This window comes from Perca fluviatilis, chromosome 8, assembly GCF_010015445.1.
Source record: "Perca fluviatilis chromosome 8, GENO_Pfluv_1.0, whole genome shotgun sequence".
In the NCBI taxonomy this organism is placed as follows: Eukaryota; Metazoa; Chordata; class Actinopteri; order Perciformes; family Percidae; genus Perca; species Perca fluviatilis.
In genome coordinates, this window is record NC_053119.1 from 41,342,331 (window position 1) to 41,361,186 (window position 18,856).

At 39.8% G+C, this 18,856-nt stretch overlaps 2 protein-coding genes across 3 annotated transcripts; both read right to left on the minus strand.

Annotated features, from left to right (window-relative positions):
* Positions 1–825: 825 nt before the first annotated feature.
* On the minus strand, positions 826–13,291 carry cdk10 (cyclin-dependent kinase 10). The gene is made up of 15 exons (XM_039807967.1): positions 13,076–13,291; positions 11,064–11,292; positions 9,964–10,282; positions 8,718–8,790; positions 8,544–8,615; positions 7,942–8,044; positions 7,494–7,575; positions 7,126–7,193; positions 6,306–6,358; positions 3,410–3,479; positions 3,169–3,228; positions 2,423–2,546; positions 2,056–2,195; positions 1,197–1,249; positions 826–1,100 (listed from the first exon to the last, which is right to left on the minus strand). Exons 3-15 carry the CDS (start codon positions 10,051–10,053, stop codon positions 1,006–1,008), a joined length of 1,083 nt encoding a protein of 360 aa, XP_039663901.1. The 5' UTR covers positions 10,054–10,282; positions 11,064–11,292; positions 13,076–13,291; the 3' UTR covers positions 826–1,005.
* A 1,655-nt stretch (positions 13,292–14,946) lies between these two features.
* Positions 14,947–18,211, minus strand: LOC120563642 (charged multivesicular body protein 4b-like). 2 transcript variants are annotated; one of them, XM_039807969.1, is made up of 5 exons: positions 18,013–18,211; positions 16,156–16,252; positions 15,688–15,805; positions 15,375–15,501; positions 14,947–15,088 (listed from the first exon to the last, which is right to left on the minus strand). In XM_039807969.1, the coding sequence occupies exons 1-5, from the start codon at positions 18,203–18,205 to the stop codon at positions 15,075–15,077; spliced, it is 549 nt and encodes a 182-aa protein (XP_039663903.1). In that variant the 5' UTR covers positions 18,206–18,211; the 3' UTR covers positions 14,947–15,074. The 2 variants fall into 2 exon arrangements, with proteins under 2 accessions (XP_039663903.1, XP_039663902.1); XM_039807968.1 differs by having other exon boundaries at positions 14,947–15,093.
* Positions 18,212–18,856: the final 645 nt, after the last annotated feature.

The following is an 18,856-nucleotide window of genomic DNA, read 5'->3' on the forward strand; positions in this document are numbered from 1 at the left end:
ACAGACAAAAAAAACAAAATAAGACACCACCCAAACTAGCAGTCAGTCCGACCGGCGGTGACATGTTGCTGTTCCTAACATTAGATTTGGTTATTTCACATCAAGGACATAAAGCTGGCCGACCCAGTGTAACTGTGGGCAGACCTCAAGCAAGTTGGTTCAGTTCCTACTTGTCATGTCTTTTCAGTTTTATAATTTCGATCTTCAGATCCAGACTGATACCAGAATAGCAGTTAGAATAGACAAATGCTCAACCCTAAAGACAAAATCCCTCAGCATATTTGTCAAGGCCACTTTGTCCTCATTACTTTTACATGTCATGTGCAGACCTTGGCAGCAATACGAATATTAAAAAATCTAACCAACAGGAGATTTCTACTGAACCTATAAAGAGCACACAGTGCTGCAAGACAATCTGGGTCTAAGTTAGAGAATGTGTGCTTACAGTTACTATGATCTCTGTGGCATTATACTGAACACTGCAGAGTTCTGTGTAGTCTCACATTGCCAGGCCTTCCTCCACAGCGCTGCGAAGGAAGGTCTGGCTAGTCCACACAGCATCCTGGATGGGAGAAAAACATGCTCTGGTTTATTGGCATTTCTTCACACCAATCACAATCGTCTTGGGCAGCGCTAAGCCCCGGACAGAGCCACGGTGCCTCTGCTAAATAGTCTCAGGAAGGAACTTGTTTTGGTGGAACATGTGTACATTCAAAAGTAGTTTTAGTCGTGCAACAGAAAACTCAGATTGGACAGATAGTCTAGCTAGCTGTCTGGATTTACCCTGCAGAGATCTGAGGAGCAGTTAACCATAGTCCTCACAAATCCACCAGAGGTTAAAATTACAACACAAAGAAAGAGGAAGGGGACGAGCATCCGGCAGAATTTCAGGCGGCACCTGAACAATCCCGGAAGTGGAACGTTGTAGATATAGACTAGTAGTTCTGTGTCCATTCCTAAGAATGTCACCACCTCAGGGTGGTCTTTGAGTCCAATGTCTCATCATCACACTTTGCTCCGCTTGGAGTGGCTCTCCGCTGGAGGAGCAGCCCGCTTGTTGCGGTGGTGGGGGAAGGTTGGCATCAGGTCTGGTTCACAGGCTGCACGGAGGAGCAGAGGGACAAAATGAATGACTGACATGTAGATCACATGGCAAGGATCACAGCGGATACATATTCCAAAACGCTTTCACTCACGTAGTGGTTTCTCTTTGAAGTAGGAACTCTCCAAACTATCTTTGGCTGTAGCTCTGGATCAGGGAAACAGACAATAATCAAAGTTATGGGTGGCTCTTGCGAATTTAACATATCTGACGAAGACTTGTTACTACTTTACCCTGTGGGCCAACAGTTGTGAAAAGTAACACTGAATTTAAATTCACTTTGTGTTTTGATTTCCTGATAAATAAACCAAATACTGTTAAAGCCTCAGAATCCACAGAAATAATGCAATTATTTTTTATTATTGTAAATTAATTTTGAGCGTCAAAGACGCCTGCATTCTGATACATTTCTAGGCACCAACTTATGGTGAAATGTCTTCATTTATGTCAAGGAAAACAAAAAATGGTGGCAGGTTATAGTTCACAATATAAAAATGTAATATGTAATGCCATATATAAAATATGTAATGCCATGAGGGGGCTTTGGCATCCGGGACCTGGGCCCGGGTCTGACAATTTACCCCAAAGTCCAGTTCCTTTAATTAATAGAAACAAGGCTTGACGGTAACTGGTTTCCCCAAGGAGCAACGTTTTGCTCCTCAGCTAAAAAATGTAGGAGTGACTTACATAAGGTAACTGTTATTACTGCTGTAGCTCATTTGTACAATAACACAATTGGGTTATGAATACAAAACGTTAGGAAGTGTAATGTTTTCCATTTTGACCCTTGTGATTTTCCTGTGGCGCTGGCTAAAAACCTCTTTGGGGGGGTGCCGAAGCTTTCTCTATGCAGGAAAACGCCTACAAGTACAATACAATATATATTATACAAAAGCATAATGGACAAAAGCATGAAAGTACTTTTACTTGTGTTTACGTGTATGTGTGTGTACCTGCGCTGTGGGTTGTACATGAAGAGCAGGTTGAGCAGTCTGTGTCCGGCTTCAGACAGCCAGGTGAATTTGTTCTTCAGGTTGTTGTACGGCTGCTTCCTCAGACTGTACTGACCGATGAGGGGCAGCAGAGAAAAGCCCTGGGACACACACACACACACACACACACACACACACACACACACACACACACACACACACACACACACACACACACACACACACACACACACACAACACACACACACACACACACACACACACACACACACACACACACACACACACACACACACTTAACATCATCAGACATGACAGAGAGTTTAGTTAATGCTGTAGACGTACATATTGAGAGCTGAACTCTCACCGGCCAGATGTTTTCATTGGGTGTACCCAGCAGCTGGACTATCAGGTCCACCTGCTGGATCTCAGAGGTCCCGGGCAGCAGAGGCTTGTGAGCCAGCAGCTCAGCCAGGATACAGCCCACGGCCCTGCAACAACAACCGTACGCCAAGTTCAGTGTCGGCAACCATTCTTCTTCTTTTCCCCATTGTGGGAGAAAGTCTAAAAAATATCTCTGATTGTGATTAGGCGTAAGAAAAATAGAGGCTAAATGCAGATAATTAAATTATAATTCTCCCCTTAAAAATAATTTCCTTCTTATTGCCAATTTATGCTTCTGTGTTAAATAGATGACGTGGCTACGTAAGTAGCTACGTAGAGATACCGACCCTACACCAGACCCTACACGTGGCTCGGCTGTGGCTTGGTAGCATTGCACCCCCACCCCCGACTCATTTCCTGGTTCTCCTTCTCCATCAACAACATGAGATTAAGGAGAGGGTTAACTTCTCCTGGTCCAGATCTCCCACCGTGGTCAGAAAGAACAGGGGAGACTCTGGTTCTCTCACTATGATCGCTACTCAATGATTTGATTTGCGTATATTTTATTTTATTTTTTATGGTTTCTTAACCTGGAAAATATATTGTAGTTTCAGTTTAATTTGAGTTTTTCTTGAAGGTTTTAGTTGTTATTTAGTTTCAGTTCACTGCTTATTTCCGTTCCTAGTTTACTATAATAACCCTGATTAATGCCGGAGGTTGGAGCCTTACCACATGTCCAGAGCTGTAGTCTGGGTCTTGGTCCCTAGGAGCAGCTCTGGAGCTCTGTACCTGCAAACAGATGGGGGGGGGGGGGACCTGGTCAGACTGAGGTGACGGAGCTAATAAAGGATTACCGACCGATTAAAGGAGGATGTTCACTGAGTCTGCACAAGCACAACGTCAGCAGCACAGAGGTCGTCTGTAGTGCACAATCCACTCCTCCACACAATCAGGCCCGGCAGACACTCACCACAGTGTGACCACTCGGGGCGTCATGGGCTGCTGGGGGATGCCGTACATCCGGGCCAACCCAAAATCAGCTGGACACAGCAGAGACAAAAACAAGATCCTTACAAGTGATACACATTTTCATTATCAAGTAATCTGTTGATAACTTTTTTAGAATTAATCGATTAATCGCTCAATAAATGTTAGACAATTAGGAAGTAGGAAATTACCATCCAAATTTCCCAGAGCCCAGATGACATTACAAAAGCTTTCAGAAGAAGAATAAAATCCGTTTCATGTCTGTGGTACGATCTGAAAGAGACTCGCACCAATAACACGGAAGCTGATTGGCCGCAATGTAAGTTGCGTGCTGGTCTCATCTGTAGTCGTACAACAGTGAAATGATCTACCTCTAATGCTCAAAAATGAGCATTAGAGGTAGAGTTGCATGGCGTAAGAAAATTAAAACCCTCATGCCCTCCTCGGCCATTTTTCTCAAGTTTTTTTTTTCATTTTGTGATCATTTTTGCTGCGTTACTGCTTATGGCATGACATTTTGTAGGAAACTTTCTTTTCAGTCAAATTTTTTAAATCCAGTGTTTTTTACTCTTACATGTCTTTTATACTTAAATGATTCATTTTGTACCCTCTGGACACCTTCGAGGCAAAAATGTCCACACACAAAAACTGTTATTAAATCATCATATATCAATATTTTTTTCTGCTTTTTTTTTTTTCATAAATCACTTAAACAACTTCTAACCTAATCAAAACCACCAAACATTCAATCATTTTCAGGATTTTAACCCTTTAAATGCCAGTTTATGTATTTGAAGTATGTCATTTATAAAAAAATATATATATATTTTTTCCATATAATGAATAATATGTAGATGGGGCTTTGGTGGTGATTAGAGGCTTGGATATGTCAAAGATAAGCAACAAAACTGATTTGATTGCATTAGTATTTTTTATGTAGTTCCAGATACTCCCTCTGGACACCTTCGAGGCAAAAATGGCCCCATTGACTTCCATTATAACCACATGTTTTGATCTCACTGCCTTTACAGTATAAAACCATGCATTCTGTAATGTCAGCATTTCATTTGGAAATGGCTTCTTTTGAAGGATGCATTTCATGTGTCTTTGAAGACGTGCTTGAATAAAAACATTGTCTCCTGCATTTGTTGTAAACAGAAACAACTATTAGTGTGTTTATGCACCTGGCTCTAGAGAAGGAGACAGACCTGGAGCAAAGAGAAGGAGCCTTTATCTTCCAGCCAACTGCAGGACTCATCTGAAGGTGACACAAGTTTCTGGAGTCTGACAAAATGGTCACTGGTGTCCTCCAACTCTGTGAGTGCCTCTAACCCTTCCTCTGAAAGTGGAGAGGACACTGAAGATCCTGTCCATCCTAACATTGAATGGACAGTGAAGAATTGGCAAGTCTGGTCTCCATCTAATACTGAGACGCTGTGCAACATTCAAGCACCGACCGGCATGATGCCAGAGCCCACGAGATATGCCATATCAAGAATCCATGATGTGGCATCCTCTTTCCACCTTTTCTTCACTCCTGACATGATCAGCTGATTCAGGAAATGACAAACCTACACGGGAGGTGTTCAATCTCAGGATGGAGTGATGTGGATGCTCAAGAGATTTTAACATACATGGGACTTCACACTTGGCTGGTGTGTACCGGTCCAAAGGGGAATCCACCCGGAGCCTGTGGGATGTCCATAGTGGGAGACCAGTCTTCAGGGCCACCATGTCCCACAAACCATTTGAAATGATAAGCGCCAGTTTACAGCACATGCAGGAGACAATGTTTTTATTCAAGCACGTCTTCAAAGACACATGAAATGCATCCTTCAAAAGATGCCTTTTTTCAGCCCTAAAATGATCAGTGCTTGCTTACAGATTTACACACACACACACACACACACACACACACACACACACACACACACACACAATATAACTGGTAAAAATACAATGACTTCATGCATCGGCCTACAAGGGCAAAATGGTTGAATCTGGTGAAATACTGTAAAAATGTCAAATATGACTAGTTTTCTTCCAAATGAAATGCTGACATTACAGAATGCATGGTTTTATACTGTAAAGGCAGTGAGATCAAAACATGTGGTTATAATGGAAGTCAATGGGGCCATTTTTGCCTCGAAGGTGTCCAGAGGGAGTATCTGGAATTACATAAAAAATACTAATGCAATCAAATAATTTTTTTAATAAATAAATAATAAATTTTTAATTTTGTTGCTTATCTTTGACATATCCAAGCCTCTAATCACCACCAAAGCCCCATCTACATATTATTCATTATATGGAAAAATAAAATCTTTTTTTTGTGTTTTTTTTGTAATAAAAAATGAAATACTTCAGATAAATAAACTGGCATTTAAAGGGTTAAAATCCTGAAAATGATTGAATGTTTGGTGGTTTTGATTAGGTTAGAAGTTGTTTAAGTGATTTATGAAAAAAAAAAAGCAGAAAAAAATATTGATATATGATGATTTAATAACATTTTTGCCTCGAAGGTGTCCAGAGTTATTTTTTTTTAAGGAGGGCATGAGGGTTAAAATGATTTAAGACCTAGAACACAATACCTAAAAGCTCCACAAATGGTAAGTGGACCTTGATTTAAGATAATTTTTCCAAAAGACTACTTACAAACTTGCAAATGCTAACCCTATATTTACATGAAATAAACTTATTTTACATAGAAATAAACAGTCAGTGATTTAAATCATAAAAAATTCTAAGGCAGTCATTGTCAAAGAGAGAGAGAGAGGTCAAAGGTCAGCGCTGGCAGAGTTTAGGATGTATGTCAGTACAGGAATAATGTGATTATAGGGAGAGCTGCAGAGGTTGTTATGGTAGAAGTGCTGACTCACCAATCTTAACGCAGCCGTTGTCCGTCATCAGCAGATTAGACACCTTCAGGTCCCTGATAACAAGATTAAAGAGGATAATGAGTGAGCCAGCCCCTTTACTTGTCACGCATTTGTAGAGTTGAATGGAAAACCACATTAAACCCTAAATGTAGGCGGGACTTCCTTCGCTCTAAGAAGGGAGCAACACTGCATTCTATTGATCTACAAAGCCTTGCTTAAAGAATTGCCTGTATATTTAACAAGCTTGCTGAATTTTAAATCATATCAGTATGGCATCCACACTAGTGATTCCTTGGTCCTAAATATTCCATTTGTTAGGACAGAATTAGGCAAAACTGCATATGAGTATTATGCTCCAATAACCTGCAGATTCTAATGAAATTGAACAGCCTGATTCCATTTAATCACTTTAAATGTCTTCTTTATGAAGCCATATACACTGAACGTACATGTGCACTTTGAGTTGTATAACATTCTGTAATTGCTTTGTGTGTACTGTGTATTGCAACTGTATATTATATATTAATTACTATGTTCAGTAATTTTACATGTACTGTAATTCTAATATGGCATGTAATCAGGGCATCATTGGGAATTAGAGCTTGCTCTCAATTAGCCCTCCCTGAATAAAAAAAGGTGAGATATATATATATATAACTCTTAACTAACAAGCTGCTGTTATAAAACCACAAATGTATTAAGTTCCTGTTATTGGTTGGGATATATGTATGTAAACTAGACAGCGGGTGCTTCAAACTTTCTCTCTCTAGTATACCGAGTACAGTAGTCGTTGGGTTTCCAGTAAATGTCTGGGACTGACCTGTGTATGATGAAGTTGTGGTGGAGATACTCCAAGCCTCTGAGCAACTGAAGGATGATACACTTTACCTAATAAAGGAAAGCAGAAGAGAAATTATTACAATGCAGACAACACAACCTGATCCATGTCTTGTCAAGAGGATGTTTTATTACAATTAGTTTTAAGGAGCCCTCATAAATAAGTACATTTTCATATTTCTCTGTAATTCACTACAGATTCATCTCGGTCAGATACGTCCACTGACTGGCATTTGTAATCATACAACAGCTGTCACACTAACTGCAGTTTTACACAGCTATGGGGGTCCCATGGAAAATGGTATCATATGAGTGATGGTAGCATGGTAAAGAGTATGCACACTGTCCTACCTGAGCCTCAGAGAACGGTGTCTGCATGTTTTCCAGCAGACTGGCCAGATCCTGTTCGCAGTAACTCATCACCAGAAACAGACTGAAGAAGAAACACACAATTACAGAAAAAGAGATGATCAAGAGTTAAGTTAACAGATAGCAGGAGAACATCTTGTGATGACCAAGTTTAAAAAGCAGCTGGAACAAAATGACAGATTCTGAATAATTACATTGCACACAGAGAGATGTGCAGCAGTAACTGTTGCTGTAGAATATTCTGTTATTGTTTCTCAATCCACTGATGTGCATCTACCCTAACATTAGTGGACATTCACACCAAATAAAATGACCCGGCGGGACTGTCAATGAAAAGTCCCATTTGTGTGACGTCCTGTCCTGTTGTGTTCTTAAACCCCTTCAACAAAGCACAAGTAGATAGGTAGGTGTGTGTGCGCATGTGCACTACCTCTCCAGTTGACTGCCAACAACCACTTCCTTCAGCTCCACTATGTTGGGATGTCTCAGCCTCAGCAGCAGGGTGATCTCTCGGAGGCTACTGATGGGGATCCCTGACAGAGAAAGAGAAGGTCCAACAACTTTTACAATAAGAAAAACAGGAATTAAAGCAAAGGGTCCTAATTTGTCAGAGCATCCAAGTGATGCGAGCCTTCGGTGATCGCACCCCCACCCCTCCTCCACACAGTTGCTAACAGAAAGGATTGGAAGAGGTAATTATCTTGTCATTTTTATGTCGTATTTGTCTGGATTCAAATTATTTATATTTTGCAAATGGTTTTTTTGCATTGCTAAATGTACGACAAAAGGATGACAGTAGAAGTTAGCTGGGATGTCCAACACTGTGTTTCAGAGCAAGATACATCTCCATAACTACTCCCTCAACTCCTCTATGCACCAACCTAGGCTAGGATAAAACTTCCACATGACCAATGATGCTCCCTACATTCCCCAAAAAGGTTATAAAATACAAACACCACATGGACAAACATACATTCAGTGCCTACAAAAACACTCACACGTATGAATCAGTGTTAAGAGCATTGATCTCACCATCTTTCTCTTTGTCCATCCGGACCTTCTTCAACGCCACAATCTCATCTGACTTGGTGTCTCGTGCTCGGTCTATATGAAGAACAGGAAACAGTTACCCAGCAGTTAAAGTGATCTGCTATTTTTAATTTTCCTAGTTGAATCAATCTATAGTCTGCGACATTGATGACTTACACACAATACCGTAAGTTCCTTCTCCGATGCGGTTAAATTTCTCAAACTCTCGAACACTTCTGCAGCTCCCAAACTGAAAAAGAGTGAAAAGATAGAGATGGCACAGATGTTCCCTTCACTTCAGTGAACTTCATGCATCATGCTTGTCTCCAGTAGAAGCTTAGTTGATTTTACAGTCGGGGCATTTAAAATTAAACCTGACCTACAGGATAAAGCCTAAAGAATTAAAGTGGTCAATGGACAGACACTGGGAAGTTGCACTATTCCTCTGGATGGATCCATGTGACATGTCCTGTGTATTCAGAAATATCAGTAAAGTGAACATTGAGTAAAATTAAAATAAAATGACAAACAACAAGAAATCAAAAAAGGGATCTAATGGTGTTGATCAAACAAACAGGAGCCACTAAGAAGATTTGGGTCTGAGAGGAATTTGCCATGGAAAACTAATTAAGGCCAATGCACAACAGATAAAGAGCGCCTAAACAATCTGGGACGGGTAATGTCACCGGGTTGATTACTCCAATGTAGTTTACTCAGTCCTCCTAAAAAGCTACCCTGAAGGAAGAGGACACAATGAAGGCTTGCCAGGGAATCACTCGATGACGCAGAGAGTTGGGTGCTTTAACATGCAGGCTTATGTGTTCGTGGAATACGATTGGCAGTAGTGAAGTGCGCAGACCTTGGTTTTACCTTGGAAGTTAAGTGCCTCGTATGGTAAAGCCAAGCCGCCTCACTAACTAATTACTTTTCCGCAATGTGTCCTCATAAGTCGTAGTGTTTTCCTAAACCGACGTACCAGATGGAGAGAATGGCAAACTCTATTTAAAAATCAGCAATTTTAATAACCAAGTTACCTTGCTTGTCAATGAACACTGGCGGTTCCAAAAAAAAAAAAGATTGGCCCATCGGTGTTTTTTCAGCATATATGCGTATCGATTACATTGTAACTTGTACAGAAGCTGATTTAGTGTTTTTTGCTTGCTAATGTAATTAGCATTACGTTTTTGTATGCTTCATGTGAGCATTGAGCAAAGGACCTCTAGCTACACAGCGACATATACCTATTATATGTAATGTTGCATGTGTCAAATTTCAGACTAGGCCACCTACAGTTGTGGCAAGTATCAACCTGTGATTTATGAGTTATGTATCGTTGCTGATAGGCAGGACATCATTAAACCATCCGAGTGCTCAACAGAGTTTGGCTTCATTTCCTCCAAACACACGAAGCTAACTCTCTTACCCTATCATTTCGAGGCACTGTAAATGTTCTATTGTTCTTGATAGACTTGAGCTTTATAGGGTCCTGTTCGTCCTCCCCCACGGTGTCCATTCCTTCGGCTCGTTTGCAGCCTCAGAAGACAAGAGTAGAGTCCGTTTTGGCTTTAACTCGCCAGGCCGCAGCTCACTCGGGCGCCGCCATTGTGTTTAGGTTTGTGCCACCAACAGGACAACCAAGTGCTTTCCCGGAGTTTGAACGGGCAGAGTACATCAACGCGTTGCCATGTGGTTTTGCAACTGTGTGGTATTTGTGCAGTCCATTTTGAGTTCTTCTTTGAATACTGCAGTAAAATACAGAAAATAAAAATAAATAATCAAAGAGGAAGATATTTGCTGGGACACAGAGTATGGGAGAATCTACAGGATACCTCCAAAAACCCTGATCACCAATTAATAGACACGGAATGTATATTACTCCAAGAAAACATGCTTTGAAAATCATCCCATCTCCTAATTGTGACCTATGTACACTTAATGTCTCAGGGTCATTTATACAGTCATAAACCAGCATTAAAAAGCTGCTCACACCGAACAAATCAGTAAAAACAATGTTGCATAGTAAGCTCATTTAGTTTTCATATTTAAGTAAAGTGTGCTGCTCATTCTGCTGTACTTTTAATTATTTCCAGTAAATAGTAAAATGTATTTGAATACTTCTTTAAGAACCTTTTTATAGTTTCTGGTTTTTTTAAGGTTTCTCTGATCTTGAATTGAATTTGTTTATTTGCACAGTAAAATCAAGGCAACAGTAAGATTAACAAATAGATTAAGAAAACCCCTAGGGGCTTATAGAAGGAGAGAAGAAAATAATTATATATAATGAGCAATTACAAGAGTTCTAAATTCTACAAATTGAACACAAGTAACCACTGAATTAAAAAACAAGCATGAGGTTGGCTACATAAAACGACAAAAGCATAAAAGAAATTACAAGAATATAGAGAAAATGATTTGAGGTCTTATGTGTGTAAGTGTGAGTGGTAAAGACAGACAGGAAGGCCAAACAAAATCAGATATGAATAGTTCAGATCAATAAAGACCCAGGTTTGACTCCCATTTTACCTCCTGCAGGACATGCTGAGTTATCGATTGGCCATAAATTTGTTCCCCACTACGAAGGGTGTGGAAGAGGGCCTTCGCTCTTTGATGGCGTCAGCTATAGTCACGGTGGATGGCGAGGCATAGAGGTCCTCTCGTGATGGAGCTGTGACGATGATGGCAGGTCGAGGTGGAGAGGAGTGAGCTGAATCAGACTCAGTGTTGGACTGGGGTGGGGGGGGACTCTCTTCAACTGAGAGGGGTGTCAGAGAGGTGGAAGATACACACTGATTAACACCAAACATTTACTATATTACTGTAATATTTACCCACTACAAAACCTTTGTTTTTGGAAAGGTATGCGATCAAGATGAATGGACTAAATAAGCTCTTGAAGATCTTCTCCAGCCTCTATTGTAATCCATGTCGGCTAAATTTAGTCCTCACAGATAAAGGAGTAAACACCGGACTGTCTGGGAAAAGGCCTGCAAGTCAGTAACCTGCTGTTCAGAGGATTCACAGCAGTGTGTGCGTGCTTGTGGCTGCAAAGATTAATCGATTAATCGGTTTGAGTCAAAATCCTCTGATTTCAGCTTCTTAAATCTGAATATTTTCTATTTTCTTTACTCCTCTATGGCTTTAAACTGATAATCTTTAAGTTGTGGACAAAACAAGTCATATGAGGATGTCATCTTGGGCTTCGTTTTCTTACATTTTATAGACCAAGAACTAATCGATCGAGAAAATAATCAACAAATTCATCAACAATGAAATTAATGTTAAATTGCAGCCCTAGTGGTGTTTGTGTGTGGACATGCTTAGTTTTTCTGTTTGGTAGGTAGTGCAACAGAGCCTGTTAAATTGGATTGTGCTAATTTCTTAAGAGCGTTAGAGCTTTGTCTGTCTGTGTCTATCATATTACACTGCTGAACACAACTGTACCTCGGTAGATGAGGGAACTGAGGCATAGTACAAACTGTACAAATTAACATAATCCTAAAGAGGGCGTGGTATACCGATAATTGTGCAGCAGCTTTGTTGGCATGGTTGCTCCTAAAGCTGATCAGCATTAATAATAATAAAGACAGGTGGTCATCTGCACCTTCATCTCACAGGACACATCACATCTAACATCTGTACTGATGATAGATATTGAATGTCTAATGAATTCTTAACTTGATATTAGGATTGTGTAGCCATCTTAGAATTACTGTAAAGCTCATACCCCTGGGCTAGGACAGGTCATGTCTATGTTATTTTACTCATGCATTATTTAAAAGAACAAAAATAAGACTTGATACAAGGTAAAACATTGTGCAGTGGAGGTTAGAAGCCAAGAAAAGGCTCATAAAGATACCACCTCTCTAAGTAGCACTAGTTACACAAAGCAGCAGTGAAAATTAGAAAAATATATAAATAAAATAGGGTTTAAGTGTTAAAAAAAAAAAAATTACAATACAAAATGAAAAGTCATTGTTGGAAAGTGACCTTTTCAAATGTTTCTTTGAATGATGATTATTAGGGCTGGACAATATATCCATATTATATCTTTATATTATATTGAAAGCACCAATTGTCAACCCTACAATATAGTCATCGATGTATTTGTTGAAAAATATTGTGATATTTAATTTTCACCATATCGCCCAGCCCTAATGATGACGGTAGACTGTTCCGAAGAGATGTTCCTCTGGATTTCAATGTATATTGGTTGAGGTTAAGCTCATGTCCTGTTATTAGAATTTACTCTATGGCTGATAGCAAAAAGAAATACAAACTTCAATAGTTATCAGGGTGGTAGCTCAGTAGACTCATAAGTATTTCCATTTACAGTCCATGTACAAATATAACTCCCCTGCACTTTGAGACACACACACAAACAGAATATTGCGAAGAATATGGGTCAAATTTAATTTATTCCTAAAGCAACAATCCTTAAATCCAATCTGCCGATTCGGTGATAATATCATTGGTATGTTTAATTCTGTGTCCTTTCCCACTGAGGCCATTTGAGGTCCTGTGTATGTCATTCCTACCTGGATATTCCTTCTGGCTTACTCCAGTCCCCATTAGGCTTCAGTCAGCGGTTGTACAGTCCTTACATGTCCACATACATGGTGCTCACATTTTGGCCAGTCCGTGCTACATTTAAGAGTACGTGCTATGTCTGAGGCTGCTTCTTTTGTCAATCTGCCTCTCCCTGTCTCTGCCACTCCTTCCCTGTTTCCGTCACTCGCTCTGTCTGGTGGCAGACACTAATCCCGTGCAGCTACTCACAGTCATAGTAAGAGCTATTGGATTTAAAGGGCAAGTAAGGGTAAGTAGAATAAACTCTTGTTTTATTATGAATAAACAAATTACTGAATGTTGCTACCAGATGCCAGTTCAGGGGTCTAGTGATTACTAGTGATGTTATACATTCACTACTGATTACCTTTGAGATATAATACAAACATGTATAAAATGCCTACTAATTATACTAATTTACAATTAGTTTTACTGATTTTATTGTTTTATAACAGAGCTTTGCTAAATACTTGATTCTGATAGGTCACTTATGACATTCTATGTTCTGTTGCTATAAATAACAGGCTGTTGCTATAGACGATTGTGATCATAGACTCTGGAGCACCAATTTTAAGATTATTTTTTGGCCTTTATTTGATAGGACCGTAGATACACGCTGAAGATAGGAAAGGGGCAGGGAGAGGGGAAATGACATGCAGCAAAGCGGGAGGATGTAAAGCGAGCAAATCATTACTGTGAATTAAAACCCTTCAGGTTGTGGCCGGGTTGGCTCAGTGGGTAGAGCAGGCGCACGTATACTTGGAGGTTTATGCCTCGACGCAGTGGTCCAGGGTTCGAATCTGACCTGTGATGATTTCCTGCATGTCTTTCATCTAGCTGTCCTATCAATTAAACTCGCTTCTACTGTCACACTCCCCCAAAGGCTCTTGATTCTCAAGCACTAACTTATCTCTCAGTGTGCAATACGTTCAACAGTGTGTGCATGAGTATCTGCCCAAAAAAGAATCTTTAAAACAAAAACCTTCAGGTTGATTCACATCACCCTGGCAGGGTTTAATCCACAATAATGACAATAATGACCTGCTAGCTCTACATTTTCCCTTTCATATTTTATAGTGTATCTATTTTTCTCTTGTTTTTATCAATTTGTTAGATTTATTTATACTCTCTTTAATTATATTTATTATTGTGTGTCAACGTGTGTCTTTTACTTTTCCTCTTATTCCTTGCTGCTGCAACAGTGTGAATTTCCCCATTGTGGGCTTAATAAAGGATTTTGAATCTTCATCTAGAAGGTTATGTTTTTGGCTCGGTTTGTCTGTCTGTTGGTTTGTTTGTCTGTCAGCAGGATTACGGAAAAACTACTGGCCTGATTTTCATGAAACTTGCTGGAAGGGTGTAGCAGGGGCCAAGGTAGAACCAATTACATTTTGAAGCAGTTTCCAATCACAAACTCTTTTTCATGGACATTAGTAACAAGTGGAGTGGCATGACTTTTCCACTAGGTGGGGCTATGGCTTTGTAAGTACCTCTGTCTATTTTGGTCGTCTCCGTTCTGTTTGCAGCTGCAACCCGCGATGCTATAGACAGACACTCGCAGCAAGTAGCTCTGTTAGAGCTGGTTAATAAATCCATTTTAAGAATTTATTAGAATTTATGGTCAAAGGCCATGTTTAAAAATGAAAATCGATTTTCACTTTAACTTAAAACTATGTCACGTGATGTGAGGGTGCGCCTCATTCAGTTCTAAATTATACTTTACTTCTATTGGACTCCCTTCACATTGTTAAGACTTGGTTTGAAAGACACACCAAATTGTTTTGGAAATGTAAAACAAAGGACGCTGACACTTTGAAACATAAGACATTCAACAATAACCTATAATTTCTGCTTATTTATTCCATCCTTTCCTCTTTTGTTTGTAATGCCTGTGTGTTGTGGCTGATGGTGTGTCTATGAGGGAGTTAATTTGCCCAGCGCCGCAGATACTCTAAATCATCTTCAATCTCATCTTCGTCCATCTTGGCTTCGGGAAAGAAAAAACAAAAATACTGTGAACAATTTGCATGAATTAGTAGACACTGCAGTCAACTGCAGCTTGTATTGTGCCATGGCATGTTGAGCTGTTATCATCTGCTTGTCAACTCCCTTTTTAAAGAAACTAACATGTCAAGTTGCACACTGCTACATTTGCATGTCATTTGCTGCAAGTGGCTTCATGTTGGATCTATGGTGTGACAAGTCCTCTGCTTCACCGACTACACTAGCCAACAACGTTTTAGGATCTGGTCTTCAGATGGTTCTTACCAGGTTGGGACGGTGATGTAAGGGACAACACTTTGAAAAAAGGGACTCTCTCTTTCGTTTTGTCCTTCTCAAAGAGGCTAGGATCCAGATTCTTCACCAGCCTCTCCAGCTCTGCCAGCAGCTCATCCTGAGACACACACACACACACACACACACACACACACACACACACGTCATTATATAGCAAATGATATTGATCAGAATAATGCACAAATACAAAAAAGACTACTGAGTTCATATAAATAAAATCCATGTCTGAAATCACAAAAGTTACCCAAAAATTAAATTCCTGAAAGAATTACCGTCATTGTACCTCATCAAATTCCACTCCAAGGCTCCCAGATGTGTGGAGGGTGTCTGACATGTCTAGAGTGGGATCGTGCTCCTCTGGAATGTCCTTGATCAGGTCATTCATCTCGTTGAGAATATCTCTGAAAGAGCCAGCAGAAAGTGCCTGGAAACCCTTCTTTAAAACTCCACATTAGGCATGTTATAACAAAATGAGTATGTTATAACATTTGCCATGAGCTGGATCCAAACTCATGGTATCATATGTAGACAAATAAATAACAGCCACATACATTTACTTAGCTTCAGAATGTAGCATTATAACCTGTATACATAATCCTCTCAATTATCTATAATAACTGCTGACATTTTGTGTGTGAGTTCTGTTTTTATTCTGCTCCTTTTCTTGCAGATATTCATACTATATATATTATATATAGATATTCATGTCATCAATTCAAAAGAACACCTATGCTGATGTCTTTTCCCTTACATATTTTCATGAGCGGACCTCATGGCCTTAAGAGCACAGTCAATGTACTTGATGTGTTTCTCATGGCACTTCTTTCTTCTCAGCGCCTGCAGAGCCACTGTGAGAAGTGCATAGGGAGATACAGTATATGAGTAGGAATGTTCTCAACAAGTGAAGAAAAAACAAAACATGACAAGTTTTAAACTAAACAGCAACAGCAAAGTCATCCCACATATAACTACTGAGCAATGTTATCTTAATGGCAGCTATCATTTTTACTGTATAAAATGAGTCTTTCTTATCAGAAATGTGTGAAAATACAGGAGGCCTGCAGATTTCTTGACAGATACCTGAGAGCACTAAAGTACAGACAGACACACACTTCTGTCTGTACTTTAGTGTAGTCTCGCATTGCCAGACCTTCCTCCACAGCGCTGCACAGGAAGGTCTGGCTAGTCCACACAGCATTTGGGGATAGGAGAAAAATGTGCTTTGGTTTATTGGCATTTCTTTAAAATAATCACAATCGTCTTGGGCGGGGCTAAGTTCCGGACGGAGCCACGGTGCCTCTGCTAACTAGTCTCAGGAAGGAACTGGTTTTGGTGGAACATGTGTACGTTCAAAAGTAGTTATAGTCGTGCAACAGAAAACTCAGATTGGACAGATAGTCTAGCTAGCTGTCTGGATTTACCCTGCAGAGATCTGAGGAGCAGTTAACCATAGTCCTCACAAATCCACCGGAGGTTAGAACGCCAACACAGAGACAGAGGAAGGGGACGGACATCTGGCCGAAAATTAGGGACATCCGGCGTAATGAGGGATATTGGGCGGAATTTCCGGCGGCACCTAAACAATCCCGGTGCCGATATAGACTATTATTAGTGTAATACAGTATTAAGATACAGTATTCCCCATTGCCAGACCTTCGACTTTAAACCCTTCTCACATCAGATATGTTGACTTGTCACAGCAGAAAAAGCACATATGTAAATACTCATGAATAAATGATGGCTCAGTTCCATTATAACCCCAGTAAGCTATTCTACAGTGGCCTAGTGAGCTACCATGCACAACACCCAGGACCATGAACTGGTGCTACTGCAGATGTTATTGAAGTTTAGGGTTCAGTGATATGATGATACATTTCGGATATGCATCTTGTCAACAGTCAGACATATTGCCATACTATCTACACTGTGGTATATCTCCCTTTAACATCTCTCATTGTAGATCATTCTACACAATAACGTCAATCAGTTAACAATACTCATTTCTGACCATTTTGATCTCTATACATTAATGTGATAAAGTATTTCAAAAACATGGAAATGACAGCACTCTCATCTTAATCAGCCAATGCTGATGACCAAAAAAATAATACCATACCAAACAGTTTAACACATTTTAAAAACAATATTAAAGCCGATTTAGATTATAGTTCAACTTTAAAAAGTTCTGGTTATACCATACTATTAACTTAAGCCATAACGTTACCCCATGAGGGATAAAGGAGACACTACCGTTCAGAGTGTGTAACAGGTGCTCTTAGTAACGTTTGTGGGATTAGCCCAGAACAGACACTTCTGTGTTGTTGGGTTTCTCCATTGTTCCCCACGCCTGTGCTTTTCTTTCGCCATGTGGATCAATCACAACATGCTGATGTATTATTTCTAACGGACATAACGGCTATATTTGGGTTAGAAATGGCCTGGTTGCTTACTGTAATGGTAGGTCAATCTGCAGTTAGTTAATTAGCTAGCTAGCTTAGGTTGTCACTGATACAGTATTAACTACAATGGCTCATTGTATGTTTTAATGATTATTAAAGAATTATACAAGGTATACGGTTATATCAACAGCTTTAGAAGTCTGTCTCACCTCTTCTGTTCCTGATGCTGTTTTTCTTGGCCACCTGAAGCTCCTGGTCGATCTTTGTCATCAGAAAGTCTTTCTTCTTCATCAGCATCTCCTCTCTCTCGGGGAGTTTCTCCATCTCCTTTAGTTGGCAGGGGCAGGCCATCTTTCTCGCCTTATTCTCTCCTCCACTACATAGCTTCCCAAACAAAGGCATACTTTACCTGACACACACACACACACACACACACACACACACACGGACAGCTTAGCTAATTAACAGGGCTCCGGCCCTGGCCTCGCACTGAGTAGTGCGGGTTGTAGCTATGGCTCCCTGTTACCTGGAGACCACATGTACTGTAAAATACATAATAATGCTAAAGTGTTTGTGTGAACCGTAACATATATCGATGGTGTGAACCATATTGAACATTTATTGGAACAAGACTTCAAAAACGTCAAAAACAATGTCATATTAATACTATTAGCCTATATATTACGAGATAGGCCTAATTTAAATATTATGAACTTTCAAACATGCAAACAATAACAATCGTGGAAAGAGTACAAAAATATTCTACTTAAGTCAATTTATTTATAGAGCACCTTTAAAACCAACCAGGCTGATATATGAAAAATATAGACACAATGAACACCTTAACACTTCTATACAAATGTCCCTAACTAAATCAAGTATGATTACTTTTATTTTTTAAATTTTTTTATTACTTAAGTAGGCCTACAAGTAAACTTTTTAAATATAAAGAGAATTATTTAATTCACACCCAGCAAATTAAATACAAAGTCTGTGTTGTTTGTCAAGTTACCCACTGAAAACCTCACTCAGGCTAAGCAGTTAAACATCAGT

Excerpts from the sequence above, each read along its gene's own strand:
- LOC120563642 (XM_039807968.1), bottom strand. The coding sequence starts at position 18,205 with ATGCCTTTGTTTGGGAAGCTATGTAGTGGAGGAGAGAATAAGGCGAGA. Across the intron at positions 15,806-16,155 it reads AGGTCCGCTCATGAAAATAT|AGATATTCTCAACGAGATGA; the intron begins GTAAGGGAAAAG and ends TGGCTCTTTCAG. Across the intron at positions 15,502-15,687 it reads TTGGAGTGGAATTTGATGAG|GATGAGCTGCTGGCAGAGCT; the intron begins GTACAATGACGG and ends TGTGTGTCTCAG.
- cdk10 (XM_039807967.1), bottom strand. The coding sequence starts at position 10,053 with ATGGACACCGTGGGGGAGGACGAACAGGACCCTATAAAGCTCAAGTCT. Across the intron at positions 8,616-8,717 it reads AGGAACTTACGGTATTGTGT|ACCGAGCACGAGACACCAAG; the intron begins GTAAGTCATCAA and ends TTCTTCATATAG. Across the intron at positions 1,250-2,055 it reads ATGTACAACCCACAGCGCAG|AGCTACAGCCAAAGATAGTT; the intron begins GTACACACACAT and ends TCCCTGATCCAG.